At 45.1% G+C, this 16,861-nt stretch overlaps 1 protein-coding gene across 1 annotated transcript; it reads left to right on the forward strand.

Annotated features, from left to right (window-relative positions):
- The first annotated feature begins 4,662 nt into the window (after nucleotides 1–4,662).
- LOC148326612 (keratin, type II cytoskeletal 8-like) lies at nucleotides 4,663–9,307 on the forward strand. The gene is made up of 9 exons (XM_088309222.1): nucleotides 4,663–5,184; nucleotides 6,268–6,476; nucleotides 6,642–6,702; nucleotides 6,791–6,886; nucleotides 6,973–7,137; nucleotides 7,327–7,452; nucleotides 7,550–7,770; nucleotides 8,126–8,166; nucleotides 8,813–9,307. The coding sequence occupies exons 1-9, from the start codon at nucleotides 4,756–4,758 to the stop codon at nucleotides 9,064–9,066; spliced, it is 1,602 nt and encodes a 533-aa protein (XP_088165348.1). The 5' UTR covers nucleotides 4,663–4,755; the 3' UTR covers nucleotides 9,067–9,307.
- The last annotated feature ends 7,554 nt before the right edge of the window (nucleotides 9,308–16,861 follow it).

The raw sequence follows: 16,861 nt of genomic DNA on the forward strand, positions 1-16,861 counted from the left end.
CCGCCCCCCTGTTGAATATCAAATCCACCACGCCATTGAGTGATTTTTTTAGGTCATGATTTATCTGTTTTCATTTATCAGTGGGAATGGTCGCCCCTCCCCCTCGTCACAGAAGCCAATTGCACCTCAAAGAAAACCGAAGCCAGCGAGCCGTCAGAAACGGGGGGCCGCTTTTGCCCCGACTTCAACTTCAGACTGCATTTTTGCGTTTTGGTCTCGCTCTACAGCGCTTTTTGTTCCAAGACTGTCTACATGTCAGTGTCACCCATGAGTTCACTCATGAGTAAGTAAAGAAAAAAAAAACTGTGGAAAATCCGTTTTCTGATGGGAGGAGCGAAATCTGAAGAGGAACAATAAATAAAATCCGCATGACTCAAACCGCATGACAGCGTTGCGACTCTTCTTATTTGTATGGAAAAAGGCTGACAACATTTTGCTTCACCATCACAACAACAACAACAAATCAGGATGTGCTCAACTCTTGCTCTGATAGGACACGAGAAAAAGAAAAGAGAACGGAGTGGACGGGTAGCAGCGAGTGTTGTCTTAGTCAACGCAAATATATTTGATGTGCTTCATTAAAACATGTTCAGCTGCAGTGTCTATTGTCCATTTTGGTTTGGGAATTTAATTGGATTGTTTCAATTTCTCTCACTAAAGCTTTTTGGAGCCACCTGTGTTTGTCTTCCTATTCGCTTGTGTTGACCAATCGACTCCCACCAAGTCTTCGTTGTCTCGTTAATTGGCTTGTATTTAGTTTCCTGTTTGCTTTCACTTCTAGTCGGGTCATTGTCCATGTCAGTCGTTCGTCTGCCCTTTCCATGGCTTGTTGCTTTTGGGGATTTTTTTTTTTTGGTTCACGTTGCGTTGTCCTGGTGTTGTTTATTACTTTGATCCCTGTTCATTTGAATTTAAGTATTTTTGATTCCTTTGTTTGCATTTTTGGGTTTCAGATTAAATACTAAACCGCTCCCTGCCGCGCTTCCCTGCATTTGGGTCCACCTCGATCCTCTACCGTAAAAAGCGTATGGATAGAAATGAAACCCATATGTGTGCGTCGTGCATGTGCAAACATCTCAACACAAACCACCCGATCGACAAATCCATTGCTTTGGTCTTGATCAAGCTCACATTCACTTGATGGAACATCGGCAACAACATATTTGCCGAAATATTTTTTTTTTTCTAGTTAATCAAACAATTGGACAGATTCAAATTATTGTAATAATCGAATCGAAAGTGCGTACATGCATGACCCAAATAAGATTGTCAACGACTTGGAGGTAGTTTTCTACATTGCAATGTAAAACTCAAACTTCCTGGTATTTTCAAATTATTCTGTTTTTATGCGGGCACTCCGGACTAGTCGCCAGCCAATCGCAGGGAATACAAAGACAACCGTCCGCACTCACAATCCCATCTCAGCAAGGGTGACAGAACATCGTGTGCCGCAAAAGAATGGAATGGCACTCAAGTGACATGCACCTTCAGTGTGCAGCCACTAGGTGGCAGAAGTCATAAAGCAACAATGATGACGTGTGTGACTTGGCCTATTCAAACACGTTTCAGCACCATAAGGTGTGAAGAAGGCTATTTTAACTGTGTTGTGTCTTACACCAGCGGCTCACTATATTTGAACCAGGAAGAATTGCATTTCGGAGATTTCCATTGCAGTAACTATTCTCTTATTTATCTAATTTATATATTTATCTGAATTCTTGTTGTATTGCACTGGAGAGGGGAGCTCTCTAATCTCGTTGCACACTTGAGTACAATGACAATAAAGGGATTTCTGATTCTGATTCTGATTTAAATTTGGCACCTAATAAGGCTTTGAATCCCTGTTTGATAAAGTTGCACTCTTTTGCTATCTCGGCTGGTCCAGTCAGTGAATGTTGCAAAAGTACATGGTGGAATGACTGGATGGTGACGCACACGATTGAGGCACATCCCCTCATGAGGGGCGGAAGCGCCTTGCAATGGTTGGAATCTACGCTTACAGGAGGACTTGAGCCTGAATTTGTTGGTTGAAATGACCAGTTCCTCTTTTAGCAAGGAGCGGCTTGCAAGCATTTGACGGCAGCAAAGCATTGCTCCCTGCAGTCGGTCACCTTTTTAAGAAAGAAAGATGGCACACTGTCATGTCGCAGTGGCCTGTTTGGACGAGACACACATTGGACGACTGCAGCTGCATGGCGGAACTGTTTGTGACGACAGAATTATGCATCGGATGCCATCGCAGGCTCACCTCGGCCGCATGTGCCAGACACAAAGACTGGCACAGATTTCTTAGTGTGCGTGTCATTACAATAAACTTTTTTATTAACATTTTGATTCGTTAAAAAAATGCATTGCCATGCGAAATGGTTTTCTATTGTGTTACGTCAATCTCCAAATCTCAGAACTGGTTTCAAAAACCACTTGGTGCCACCCTGCTGCACATCATGTCATGGTCTTTGTTGGTTGAGTTTGCAGTTTCATGTTTTTTCCTCGTGTTCCTTTGTTGGGTCTCTTGTTAAAGTCGATTGTGTCCACCTGTGCTTGTGTCGCCCAATCAGATCCCTCCTAGGCTTCGGGTCTTGTCCAGGTGTTCCTCGTTGTCTCGTCAATTTGTTGGGATTTCGTTCCGTTTGCTTTCACTTCTTGTCTACTTCAGTTGTCCTCCTGCCTGACTCCTGTCGTGTTGTCTCGTGTCTTTTGTCGATGCGACGTGATGTCCAAGTTTATTTCTAGCCTTTGTGTGGTACTTTGATGTTTGTTCTTTTGTACTTTGCTCTTTTTAGTTCATCCAAGTTCCTTGTTTGCCTTTTTTCTTACAAATTCCTTTCCATTTTTTTCTACTAGCTTTTGCATCTTCTTTCAGTTTTGTTTTTTTTTTTTTTTGGGGGGGGGGTTTGTCCCCTTCAGGAGGTCTAATGCAAGTTGAAGTGGGTTCACATTGAGTGACATAGTGGGCGGGCCAGTCAAACTTTGCCCCCACGCTCCAAGAAAACTTATGTTGGTGTTTTGATCATTGTCTTGTTACGTGATGAAGCTTGGAGAAGGCCGATGTTGTCGTGTAAGCCGAGCAACAATAAAGCCACTGCATGCCAGTCGCTGACTTTTATGGCTGACTTGACCAAGACCGTTTAAGGCTTGGCAGGATCCACCTGAACACAGTCCACAAGTCCAGTCTCGAGCATAAAGCTTTGAAATATGATCATCTTTCATGTTACATGCAGTCTTGATATTTTTCAACGTTTGTGTTTCTCAACATGTTTATCGCCTCTCCTCCAGAGGTCATGTTTTCACACATCTTTAAAAAAAAAAAAAAATTCATGCTGTATGCACGTTTAGTTGATTCTGTGTGCTGGCAGGATTTGGTAAGAAATACTAAGAAAAAACAACTGAATACAATTTCTCCCCTAATTGTGTGGAGCTTGGATCTATGAGCAATTAATTAATGTAGACCATCCATCATAATCTTTTTTTGCTTCATGCATAACTTATGTCAAAACAAAATTTAAAGTGCTGGCATGTTCTAGAATTTTAGAACCTTTTTTAAAATTGTATTGAAATGTCATTTTTTTTAGACTGGAAAGTAATTTCCCCATTGTGGGACTAATAAAGGACATCTTTATCTTTATGTCTAACATTCTGATGATCAATTTCAAGATTTCTTCTTCAACTGCCAGTTTAACATTTAATTGAGGCGTCGTGCTCCCGTCCTTTTTGGCTTGTCACACGTACGTGCGTCCTTCCGCACATTCCACACTTGGAGTGTCACTTCGCAGCTCCATACAAACCAAAACGTCACAGTCCTCGGAATAGATTTGCAAGAAGACATTTTGGCCTTTCTGCCCACTCGCTTACTTTCAGAAAGAAGAAATCATAAGGAAAAAAAGGTCCATTTGTTTGCTGCGTCAAGCAAACTTGACAAAAGTACCAGCGCTAAAATGCCCCAAATTTGCATACTAGTGCTTTCCATACTAGTGATCCCATTTCGCAGAAAGCCAAACACATTTGTCACAAAAGCTCCAAAGTCAGAAGACTTCTTACTCAGTGCATTAGCGATATCTTTGCTTTTGTTGGATTTTAGGGGTAGTTTCAAAGCTATTTAAGATTTAAGGTGGGACCAAAAACAAAAAAAAAAACTGTGTTTGCTCTCACCGGCTGATAAAGGAAGAATGTTCATGCTTCCACAATGTCGTACTCCCCATAAAAGTCTTGATTTTGCAATCTGCGATTCGAGACAACGTGTTTGTCACATTTGTGAGACGTACGGTGGCGGGCCACAAACGCGTGGAGCTCGTCACACGGTGACAAAACAATTTGCTTGGCCATATGGCACCTCCATGAGAAGTGAAGTCACGCAAATGAATGTGTCGTCATTCTGCGCAAGGTTGCACTTCGGAATATTTCAATGTCAAAAGCAAAAAAAAGAAAAGAAAGCGCAAGTAAGGTCATTACCATTACAGACTCAAATCGAAAAAGAAATTTCTTGCGTGCTTTTATCTGAGTTTCACTCTCATCATTCGCTGGAAGCGTTTGCTCACTGTAAATGTGCAACAAGATGTGATTTTTTTTTTTTCTTGACAACACACCCATCCGCACACCTCATGTCATATTCTTGTGTTCATGACAAGGGCCAATCAGGAACCAGAAGGGACCCTCCCCCGTTGAGATAAATAGCACAAAACCCCGGCGACGGTCTGTCCGTCTGACTCTTCGAGCCTCCTCTCACCCCACCTCGTTGCTACCGATTCCTTTGCGACCATGTCTGCCAGAGCTGTGAAGACCACCACCTTCTCCACCTTGTCCACATCCAAGGGCCCGAGTCGGGGCTTCAGCAGCCGCTCCTTCTCCGGCCACGGCGGCCGAGGTGCGGCTCCTGCCAGGCCGAGCTGCGTGGTGCGCGGGGTGGGCGGCAGCGGCGCCGCCGTTGGCGCCGGGGGCTTCAAGGTGGTCGGCGGCTTCGTTGCCGGGGCGTCGAGCCAAAGAGCAGGCGCACTGGGATTTGGCTATGTGGGCTTTGGTGGAGGCGTGGCGCAAGACGTGGCGGCCCCCATCACAGAGGTGACGGTGAACAAGAGCCTGCTGACCCCTTTGAACGTGGAAATTGACCCCAACATCCAGTCGCTGCGCATCCAGGAGAAGGAGCAAATCAAGAACCTCAACAACCGTTTTGCGTCCTTCATTGACAAGGTCAGTCAACTTTTTTTCAGGAATTGGGTTCAGAGAAACACATTTATGGTGTCGTGCAATGTCTTGGATAGGGATGGAGTTTGTTCAGATGATGACTGATTCTTTTTCTTTTCTTTTTTTTTTCTCCATTGGCCCAGTAAGCCAAAACTATGTGCACACCCAACAAGGTGCTTATGTCTTAAAAAATCTAATATTTCAAAAAAAAATATGACCTGCAATTGACGGGCGGCCAGTCGAGAGTGCGCCTTGCCCGCAATGGATGGAAATGAAGACATCAACGTAGATCATGTCACGCAATTCAAATGGCACAAGACAAAGAGCTGCGTCTCCACACACACACACGCACACACATTTGCTGTGTACAGAGTTTGGAAAAAACTCAATTTGTCGCTTCTGAAAATCTGTGTTCCTGTGGACGTGACCCTAAACATGGAAAGAGAGCAAAAGAGCAAAAGTGGAAACAACCCTCACTTCACCATAGGCGAATGTATTTTTTTGCCGGATTGCCGTGAAATCGATCAAAAGCCGCATCCTCCATCAAAGCATACTTGCAAAATCACACTGAATGAAAATCTGCTCTCACAAAGCGCTTTTCGACAAGTGTGCGTTGGCTTTCTTCTTTAAGGAATGTGAACTCCAGGTTCACCTGGAAATCCATCCCACAATTTGTTTGCGCTGTCCAAAAAAGCAACTTCCTTGACGGGGTGCGACTGCGCATGCGCGCTTGTTCTGTTTGCACAAGCGCCCACCCAGGTGAGGTGAGGACGTCGTAAACGGGCAACAATGGCTCACAAACGGGAAACGCCACCGGTGTGTGTTGAAAGCTGCATTGTGGCTTCAACTTGCGGGAGGAATTAATTGACGTTGATGCGCCGGTGTCAGGGGAGTCATTTTCAATCGTTGGCCTTTTGTTTTTTTGGGCCAGCCACACAATGAAAGTATTTATTTGGTGACCTCATACATTCTGAAAGACCCCGTTCGCATGTATTCATTTATCGCTGCAGGAATGTACGTATGTATTCATGAGGTCAAGAAGGCCCGCCTCCAAACGTTGGGTGATTAAACCAATGTTTGATTGTGCAGGTACGCTTCCTGGAGCAGCAGAACAAAATGCTGGAGACCAAATGGACGCTTTTGCAGGAGCAAAGCCCAACATGCTCGAGCATTGACGCCATGTTTGACGCTTACGTTGCCAACCTGCGCAAGCAGCTGGACAACTTGGGCTATGAAAAGCTCAAATTGGAATCGGACCTGCATCACATGTCCGGACTGGTTGAGGACTTCAAGAGCAAGTGAGTTGATGTTGCTGTTTAATTTCGACTCCTCCGAGATCAGGATGAGGACCACCTAAACAGGATCACATACATACATATATATTTATATATATATATATAAAATCAAATGCGTCATTGGTGTACGTTGTTGTGTCCGTACAACTGTGACTCGTATTTTATTAGGTACGAGGATGAGATCAACAAGCGCAACGAATGTGAGAACAACTTTGTCCTCATGAAAAAGGTACGTTCCGACCTTATTTTTTACTCGTCACACTAAATGTTTGTTTGTGAGCAACAAAGCTTTCTTCACGCGGTCCTTTGCCACGTAGGACACGGATGCGTCCTACGTGATCAAAACCGAGTTGGAGGCCAAACTGGATGGACTGTCCGATGAGCTGGACTTCCTGAGGCGGATCTTTGAGGCAGTAATGAAGTCGCGTCCAGCAGTTTCTCATCGCCAGCCTACTGAGGCTCTGCAATGAAGTTGCGTCTTTTGGTTGTCTCCGTGTAGGAAATCCATGAGCTGCAGAGTCAGATCAAAGACACGTCAGTTGTGGTGGAAATGGACAACAGCCGTAACCTCGACATGGATGCCGTCGTTGCCGAAGTGCGCGCCCAGTATGAAGACATCGCCAATCGAAGCAGAGCTGAGGCGGAATCGTGGTACCGGAACAAGGTGGTGCATATCGTGACAAGAAAGCCGACTTGCACAAACGTCAGCGCTGCCGTCGGGCCAAAGCGTGTCTTTACAAATAAGAAATCATCCCTTTTCCGCGGGGATCAATATTCTTGACTTATGTTTTAAACAGCTGAAAAGCGGCTCCGATTTGACTAACTCCCACGGAATGCATTCGCTTGCGTCTAGTATGCCGATTTGCAGCAGTCTGCTGGTAAATGCGGCCAAGATCTCAAGTTAACCAAGGCGGAAGTTGCTGACATGAAGCGGCGAATAATGCGACTCCAGTCTGAAATGGACATGGTGAAAGCACAGGTGAAGATTGGATCAGCACCAATCGCTTGCCGTCACCAAGAATCTTTCTCCAGCCGAAATCTGAAAACCTCGGCTGACCGCGTTTCATCTTCATCAGATCAAGCATTTGGAGGCCCAGATCGCCGAGGCTGAGGAGCGCGGCGAGCTGGCGGTGAAGGACGCGAAACTTCGCATCAAAGATCTGGAGGAGGCCCTTCAGCGGGCCAAGCAGGACATGGCCCTGCAGGTCCGACAGTACCAGGAACTGATGAACGTCAAGCTAGCTTTGGACATTGAGATCGCCACCTACAGGAAGCTTCTGGAGGGAGAAGAGGACAGGTGTGATCAGAAATTGTTTTGTTCCTTCAATGTATTCTTTTATTTATTTGGATTTAGCCAGGTTGGTTCCATCTTTTTCACGAGAGTCCTGGACAAGACAAGTCGCAGCAAAAGCACGTTACAAGTCACAGAAACACAAAGTACAATTTACTCATTTTGGTTGAAAGCATTTAGGAGTCAGCTAAGAATAAAATGGTTCCAACTGCCAAACACAAACGTCGACATTCCATGGAAACTGAAGTAAGAACTCAGTTTTCGACTTTGCTTTTTCACAAGACACAGTACACGCGTCTAAAAAAGCCGAGCTTCATCAATCAATCTTCGCGGGCATTAAGTTCCGTGTTTCTCTTTCCAGGTTGGCGACTGGAATCAAGACCAACGTGTCCAAGATGACTTGTACGTATTTCATTTGTTTGAACGACATTCATTTGGGCTCGGTTTTAGAGTCAGCGATTTTCGTATCTGCACACGTTTGCCACTTTGGTAGACTCGTTGTTCGGCTGGCCGCAGCAGCGCGACGAGTGTCTCGGGACATGCCTGGCGGAGTGACACCATGGTGTCAGAAGGTTGGCAGAAACCTTATGGCCTATAACTCCTCGTATGGAATTAATAAATATGTATTCTACAGGCATCAAGCCCTCTCAATAATTATATGATCCTTTTTTTTGAATCATCGCGCTGGGCGGCACAGCTACGGGATGAAAAATCTTCAGAGCGCAGAGGTGCGTCCGTCATGTCGAGACTTTACTCCACAACTGGCGCTCCGCATTCAACATGGTTGGTAGGAGCCGCTTTAATTGGCCATGACTGAAGTCAGCTGTGACCACTTTGGCAGCGGAGCAGCCCTCCCTCGGGCAAATCATCTGCAAAATAACAACTGTTGGGTCTTGTCCGCTTCCATTCGGAGTTATGCCACACGCCGCGCACGATTTATGCTGGTCTCAAAAATTATTTTAAACGGCTACAAAAATCAACAACTTGCACATATGTGTGTGTGCGCGCATTAATATCATTATTCTTATTTTTTTTGTATAATTCCCAGCTGTAAACTACAACACTTATGGCCCGGAGAGCTCCCGTACCCCGTCCTATGCCAGCTGCTCATTTGGCACGGTCAAGGCGAGCGGCGGTTCTGCGTCTGGCCCGGCGACTGCGGCGGTGAAGAGCAACACAACAGTCATCACGTCAGAAACTGTGGCGAGCACTTGTGAAGAGAAGAAGGAGGTGGAGGTTTCCGCTTTCAAAGAGGCCGCAACAATTGAGGAGCAGGAGGAGGTTGACGCTGTAGCGGAGTGATCTTCTTTAGCCGCATTTGATTTGAATTTGACAAGAAAGATCACAAAATTACTTAAAGGTTCTTAAGGAGACTGTCCTTACTCATTCTGTCAAGGATCTGTAATCAGCAAGGTGGAAAATGCCAATTGTAATTTTGAGTCACTGCCAGGTCTGCCATCCATGCAGTACTTGCATCTGGCCACTAGATGTCGCCGTAGCATATATTTTTGCTGAGGCTAATAAATCAAACGACCATTGACAAGCTTGAGCGGTGTCTTCTGTCAGGGAACGTGCAATTTGTGTTTGTTTTTTCTTGCATTAGACGTTTGTGAAGATCACAGAGACGGTGTTCAGCTCTCAAGACTTATTGACACTAAACATGACGAGTGGGTGACGTCATCCGATGATTTTTCTGAAGGCACACTTTTATTCTCATACCTTTTTGTCTCCGGTGACGAATGCCAATTGATTTCCACATACAAATATTACAAATGTTTTTGTTTATGTGCTCACCTTCCACTTTGAGTTGAAACTAAACGCACAGATGCGTGAAAAAAATAATAATTAGTAAAATAGTACACTGAATCATGCTAATTTTTTATTTGCTAAATATTAGAAAGAAATTCGATGAATATTTGACTAGCTATTTAATTTGAATTATAATTAATTAATTATCAAATAGGTTGAATCAATTAAAAATGATTGAGATAATGAATAAAAACGGGTTCAAAATGAATATGTATGTTTTAATTGACCAGTTTTAGGGCAAAAAAAAGTGAAGGAAAAGAAGTGAAGAAGCGTGTGCAGGCTGGCTGGAACGGGTGGAGAAAAGTATCAGTCGTGATGTGCGATAGAAGAGTTTCAGCTAAAATGAAAAGAAAGATTTATAGAAGTGTGGTGAGACTTCAGTGCCACTGAAGAAGAGACGGGAGGCAAAGCTGGACGTGGCAGAGATGAAGATGCTGAGGTTCTCTTTGGGAGTGACCAAGATGGATAGGCTCGGGAATGAGTACATCAGACGGACAGCACATGTGAGAGGCTTTGGAGATAAAGTCAGGGAGGCCAGACTGAGATGGTTTGGACATGTGCAGAGAAGAGAGAGCGAGCATTTTGGCAGAAGGATGCTGAGTTTCCAAGTGCCAGGCAAGAGGTCGAGAGGAAGACCAAAGAGGAGGTTTATGGATGTCGTTAAAGAGGACATGAAGGTTGATGGGGTGAGAGCAGAGGATGCAGAGGACAGGGTTGGATGGAGACAACGGATTTGCTGTGGCGACCCCTGCAGGGAAAAGCCGAAAGGAAAAGAAGTTAAAAAAAAAAATCTAAAGTAATGCAACAAACGTTACCGGACTCTTCATGTAAATGCTCAGAGGGCCGGATTAATCTGTTGATATCTTTATGAAACGCGGTCAAACTTTTCAATCGAACTGAAAGTTAAACTTCAATTTCATACAGACATTATTGACAATTATTTGGGATTCATTTGAGGGAAGCCCTTTTTTTCTGGCATGAGTGCCCTCCAATGCACAAAGCAAGTGCAAGAAAATAAAATTAAATGAAAAAAAAGGCACGCTTGAATGAGTTTGGTGAGAAAAAAAGGAGAAGAGCAAAGAGAACACATCCCATTATGTGTCTTTGCAACCAGTTTGTGATCTCATACTTTGAGGACAGCAATTTGTGTGGCGCAAGTCCCATTGGAGGTACGTGGGCTCCCCCTGGTGGTATGCAAAAGTATATCCAGAACAACATATTTGTTACGTCCAGTTTAGTTTGAGTATTGAACCTTCAAGTACATTTGCACTGAATCTTTTCGGACAATTTAACATTGATCTCGGTACAGTTTCTGTGCAAGAGGCTACATTTCTAATGATTATTGACATCAAATTTGTATTTTTGCTCGATAAAAGTAGCACGTTAATGATGGAACGCTGCGTAATCCTTTTTGATGCTTGCTCATGATGGTGGCACATGGAGAGCGATTCCTTTTCTTTTTAGAGACGGTACGTTTGAGAAGCGCTGCTTTGAGTCCATGCAGTCGAGTTAATGTATTTACAGTATATCCATCTCGTTTGGATTATTTTATTGACGAATAAAAGGCCGGTGATCAGAGACTACTACTGAAGAGGAATGCGTGAACTCCCGTTGGCAGGTTGGAACACGCAATCTGGGCGGTGGTGGTGACACACCCAAGACGATGCAAGCGCGCATCAAGTAGAAAGCAACACAAGACTTTTGTCCTGCCACCGGCGACTGCTGACATACGCTCAGCACATTTTCGCCCGAGATTTGAGCTCAAGACAATACAATAAAACTTTCTTGACAACAACACAGTTGACATTGGGTGCAAATCAAAAGTCACGATAAGGTAACCTGAAATCATTTTCAGTGGTGCAGTTGGGAGTTTCTGGAAGGAAACTAAACGTGGAGTTCAAACAAATCACGTCACCTTGACTTTTTCTTTGGCTTTGGAAATGATACCACGGCTGGAGCAGTTTTGCCAAGCAAACGTTACAACTACGATTGCGCGCGGCAAAATGTCGAGCTGCTCAGACAGCAACATCATTCGTGAGAATACTTCATCATTTTGGCAAGACATAAAAAGCTCATCTCGAAGACGGCATCATGCGTCGTTCGTACTCGAGTCTGTTGAGTTTATTTGAGCTTGATTATATTTGGACGACACGTAAATTGTTGCTCACATATTTCTCATCCAATTAATAAACATTTCACGTTCCAAATGCATTCACTTGACATCATTCGTCTCAGGTTTTGAAATGAAAACAATTGAGAAGTCTCCGAACGGACTGAGTTCAACTTTGGAGCTTCGACTTCAGAACCATTCCAAAGTGGCTCCGTTGGAACTTTGGCTAGCGAGGAGCCAATCCTGGATTTTGCCGTCCATGGAGTGTTTGCTGTGCAAATGTGATGATTAACGCGCGATACGCGCTGGAATCATTGCGTGTGGGAATCAAAAGGTGCATTTAATCATTAGGCCTCCAAGGCGAGGTTTTCACGTCTGGCAGCAGCGCTGATGCAGACAAACGTTCCCTGGCACTTTTCAGCCAATTACTGCCGCATGCTTAAATGATTTTTCATGAGTACGGACGCAGGAAGCTCACGCAACTTTCTTGACATTGTGCATTCATCCACGAAAGCGTTGGCCAACATTTTGCATTCCTGAAATGCACATTTCAGCGCAACACTTTTGATGCCATTTTCTGACGAGTCACCGGTGCCAGTTTGACGGCGTCTTATGTAACGTGCAAAATACGCCTGCGTGTGGTATTGCAGATCAAATTGTCGCTCGGATACAACCTAGCAAGCCTCAGTGGGAACTTGCAATGGCGTTTGCATCACCCAAGTGCCTGCAGCTGAAATGTCGTAACACTCAATTATTCGAGCGTTGGCAGCCAAACGCATTTTCGACTTGTTTTCCTGGCAACGCGCTTGCAAAAGAATCGGCCAATGTTGCTTATTGCGTGCTCGCTTGTGTCCTTTCCACGGCCGTGAATTCGACAAAGATGAGATATTTCTTCAAATAACTTCTGAGCACAAGTTGGGAATATTGGTGGACACTCGTCACTCGTTGCGTTGTGAAAATCCGTTTCCGTTGGCAACGGTTGCTTGACGTCGAAACACACCAGAGGACCTCGTCCAACCCAAAAGAGGCATTTCATGCCATTCTTCCCAATATTTGAGGCCGCTGTCAGGGCGTGGCCATGTGCCCATGGAACACACACACACACACACACACACACAGGATTTTATATAATTGGTCTTTATGTCAAAAAATATGTCAGTACTAAAATTCATCCCCTGAAAAAGATTTTTTTTTTTTTTTGTGTGCCGACTTGTAACGCACCCGCATTGGATGTCGTGAAGCAATCCTGGCTTGGATTGTCACGTAGTGTCTGAAAACGGTGACCAAATTCACTGTGAAAATATAAAAGTGGTCAACACAATATTTGGCTCCCGTCGTGGTCTGCGTTGTTTTTGGTTTTGTTTCGTGTTTTTCCTTCGCGTGCCTCTCGTTTTGCTGATGGTGCCCACCCTCGTGAGAGCCAATCAGATCCCTCCATCTCTTTCCGTCTTGTCCAGGTGCTCCTCGTTGTCACGTCAATTTGTTTCTATTCACTTCCTTACTTCCTTTCAGACATTGGACAAGTTGTTGAGGAGGGGAAGGCAAGCGAGCGGTGGTAACTTATTGAAAGAAACAAAAAGACAAACGTGGCACTTGGAAAATCAAAAGTTCAAAATAACTGGCCTCAATGTAACCGACAAAACAAGAAGTTGACGTGACTGCGGGACTGAAAGGAAGCAAGGAATTAAAGCCCGACTAATTGCGGAGACAACAAACAACACCTGGACAAGACACCAAGAGGTGGAGGGAGCTGATTGGCTCACACGAGGGAGAGGCGCAGGTGGACACAATTTGCTTTACGAGAGGCACGCAAGGAAAAAAAACATGGAAGGAAAACTTAACCGAGCTCAACAAACGCAGACCATGACAGGAAAAAAATGGTGATCGGGCCGCTTGCAGTCAATTTTGGCGAACCTTCGAGGTCGACTCGATGACATTTCAAAGTTGGACTCGGCCAACCTCGTGAGATGCGCAAAATGGACGGACGTGTCGCGTTCCATCCCGTCCGTCTGTTTATTACGTAACATGTGCAACAACTAAAAAGCTTGCTTGTGTTTTCCTAAAAGATGACCACGCAAGCTTGCGCAGGTCGCTCGCGTTCTGCTTCCGTTGGCGTCTTGAACTCTGAACCCCCCCAAAACAAACTTCATCGAGCATTGTCTGCATGTCACTTGGCTTTGTTGGAATCAAAACTTCCCAGCTGCACCTTTCGCAAACATTTGAAGCATTCAAAGCCACCCTTTCAAAAAAGGCGAGCAGGTTGGATGAAGGATCATCGCGAGTTAATTCTCACCGATGTTGACTGGTGAGTGGTTGAGTCCCTGCAGGGCAACTCGGCACAAGTGCTCAAGGCGCCCAAAGCGACACGCTGCAAACTTCCAGCAAAGCATCTCAACTATGATCTGAAAGTGGAGCTGCCCCACCCACGGGCGACGCATTGTTCGGGTTGGGTGTGAAGCTTTGAATGTTGTTGGGCTGCAGGCTCCGGCGTAATGAAGGCCAGCAAATTGTGAACGCAACTGCTTGTGTAATGCCGTCAATTTGTGGAGTTAGTTCGGGTCTTTGTTGAATATTCTAAGCAAAGGTGTATACAGACGCTCAAGAAATTGTTTTGGGGCTCAAAAGGAATTCCACCAATTGATCTCTTGTCGCAATACTTGCAAAAGGTCCTGTTATCGACAAACACGTTCTGCAGCCAAATTAGGCGCACACAAAGTCAATTTGGGGAGAAAAAGAAAGACAGAGAGTGAATTAAATATGACTATTTTGGAACTCTCCATCAACTGAACAAATTCATGCAAACGTTGAGTTTTCTTTTGCGCTCATAAACGAGCTGATTCTGTCGTTTTGAGTCGATTAATGACGGTTAATCTTTGCTCGTCGGTTCCATTCCGGCCGCGGCCTTCCGACGCGGTGTTTGCATGTTGTCCCTGCGCCTGCGCGGGCTTTCTTCGAGTCCTCCGGCCGGTCGATTGATCCAACGCTCTAAATGGGCCCTTGGTGTGATCGCGAGCGCGGACGTGTGCCCTGCGATCAAGTTGCGGGTGCACCCCGCCCTCTGCCCGAAGACGGATGGGAGAGGCTCCAGCACACCTGCGACCCTCGTGAGGAGGATAAAATGCCTCCGATAACGGATGGATAAGCTCTGATCATGACAATTAATCCTAAAATGTTACTTGACTCACTGTCTGGACAAGTTAGTGTTTCAGAAGAACAATCTGCACTCTGGAACTTAATTCTAAAATCAATTCTGGCCAAATTTCAAGGTAGCATTGAATCGTAAATAATGATGGAAACTTCAATCGAGCTAATGAACTCCTACAGAGCATCATCTGCAAATAGGGAAAGCCGCAATGAAAAAATATTCCCAAGGTCCCCACAAATGCGGGTTGACAAGTACGCCATCACCTTCAGCCCATTTCCCTTCAAGCACGATACACGTTTTCGTTCAAACTGCAACCGGCAGTCAGTGTTGACTCGACATCAGCAGAGTGCGCCAGCGTGCAAGTGGACAACTGCTCGTGCAACTCCGACACCAAATGTGTCCGTACGTGCACGCTTGCCGCCATTTGCTCTCGCCGACGTGCTCTCATCCTGTTGGCTGACTCTTGCCCAAGAGCGCCAGTTAAATATTCACTACTATCAAAGTGACACTCAGAGTGACTGGGTGGGGTGGACGGATGACAACCACTCACTTTACTTTCACTTGTTCAAACACGCCACTTTTTACCGGTACACACAAAGCGACCTCGTCTTTTAGTTTTCATTTTTCAATGAAGTTGCTTTTTATCAAATGACATTGCCATTTGATTGCATTGTTTCCTCCAGGTTGCAACAATTAATAGATGCAGTGCATACTTGAGCATCAAACTTGGAATCTTTAGTGGTGATGGTTGTTTCGTGACAAAACAACGGTTGCTAGGCGCCGCTGCAATAACAAAGAATATTAGCGAGACAAACGATGGCAAGAGAATGTCGTCGGCCTCATTTGTCGTTTTTTGCAAGTTGGTGTTGTTCCGCCCCAACGCAAACGTTGCGAGCATTTGTGCAAAACAAAACACAATTCGTCATTTGGGCTCATTCTAGGAATAGAAACAATCATATGTGTGGAAAATGTTCTCTTATTCGTCTACAAATCATCACACTTGCTCAAATATGATCCGGTTGCGATACCAAACTGGTTTTCGGTGTTGACTGAACAGCTTCAAGCGGACACACCCTCTGACCGCAAGCATTATAAACTTCTTCACTTTTCACTTGACTGAAACATAGCTATGCCTTTTTTTTTTTTTTGGTCCCTCCCCCGACTGCTGATAGATGGTCGTGCACTCTGAGACGAGTGCACGACTTCCACAGGGAGCGCCTTTGCCTTCGAGAGGCAAGAGACGATGGCTTGGGCGGTGTCCAAACGGAATGCGCTCACTGCGGCTTGACAAGTTGTCACCACGTTATCATGAGCGGCCAGTTTAGAGTCGGCAGACGGCTCCAAAAGATGCGAGCTGACAACAGGAATCTGGTGGACTAAAAACAATGCCGCCAACGATGCAAGATCGCATTGTTGGATGCGTACTTACGAGATCGGAACAAGTCCAAAGGATTTGGTCGTTTTTCTTTTTGCGGACGTCGGATCAATCCGTGACGTCACAGTTCCGATCCAACAAATGTTGTGAAACTTTATATTTGCGTGACATCACAATCACGGCATTTAAATGTTTCTGCAATCTTCAATGTTCACTTCAGTAAAAAAATGGCCACTTTGCAGTTTGCGCAAAAGTCACTTTGCAATCCATGCCAAGTCCAAAACGGATTGAACGAAGAATTCGACATAATAGCAAGTTTGCAGTCATTACAAAGTCGCTGATAGTAAACACGCAGAAAGTGGCAACGACGAGAAACGGATACCAGACAGCGCATGATGAAACGCAAACACAGGAGATGTGTTTGCCGCTTACGCAAGCACACCTCAAATTTCGTTGCAACTTTTTTGGCCAGACTTCTCGCAAGATGTCTGCAGAAAAGTGAATCATCCAGTTTCGCCGCAACTGGCGCCAGAGTTCCCGTGTCGAATTTCTGTCACAAGTACAGCGCATACTGTACACGTGCGCGTGTGTGTTGGGGGTGGAGCAGATGTATCGACAAGGTGTTAAAGTGCAGTCCTGCGAGCACAGTCGATGGAAC

Source organism: Idiotropiscis lumnitzeri, chromosome 11, assembly GCF_059441095.1.
Source record: "Idiotropiscis lumnitzeri isolate Australia: NSW breed Sydney's pygmy pipehorse chromosome 11, RoL_Ilum_1.0, whole genome shotgun sequence".
Lineage (NCBI taxonomy): Eukaryota > Metazoa > Chordata > Actinopteri > Syngnathiformes > Syngnathidae > Idiotropiscis > Idiotropiscis lumnitzeri.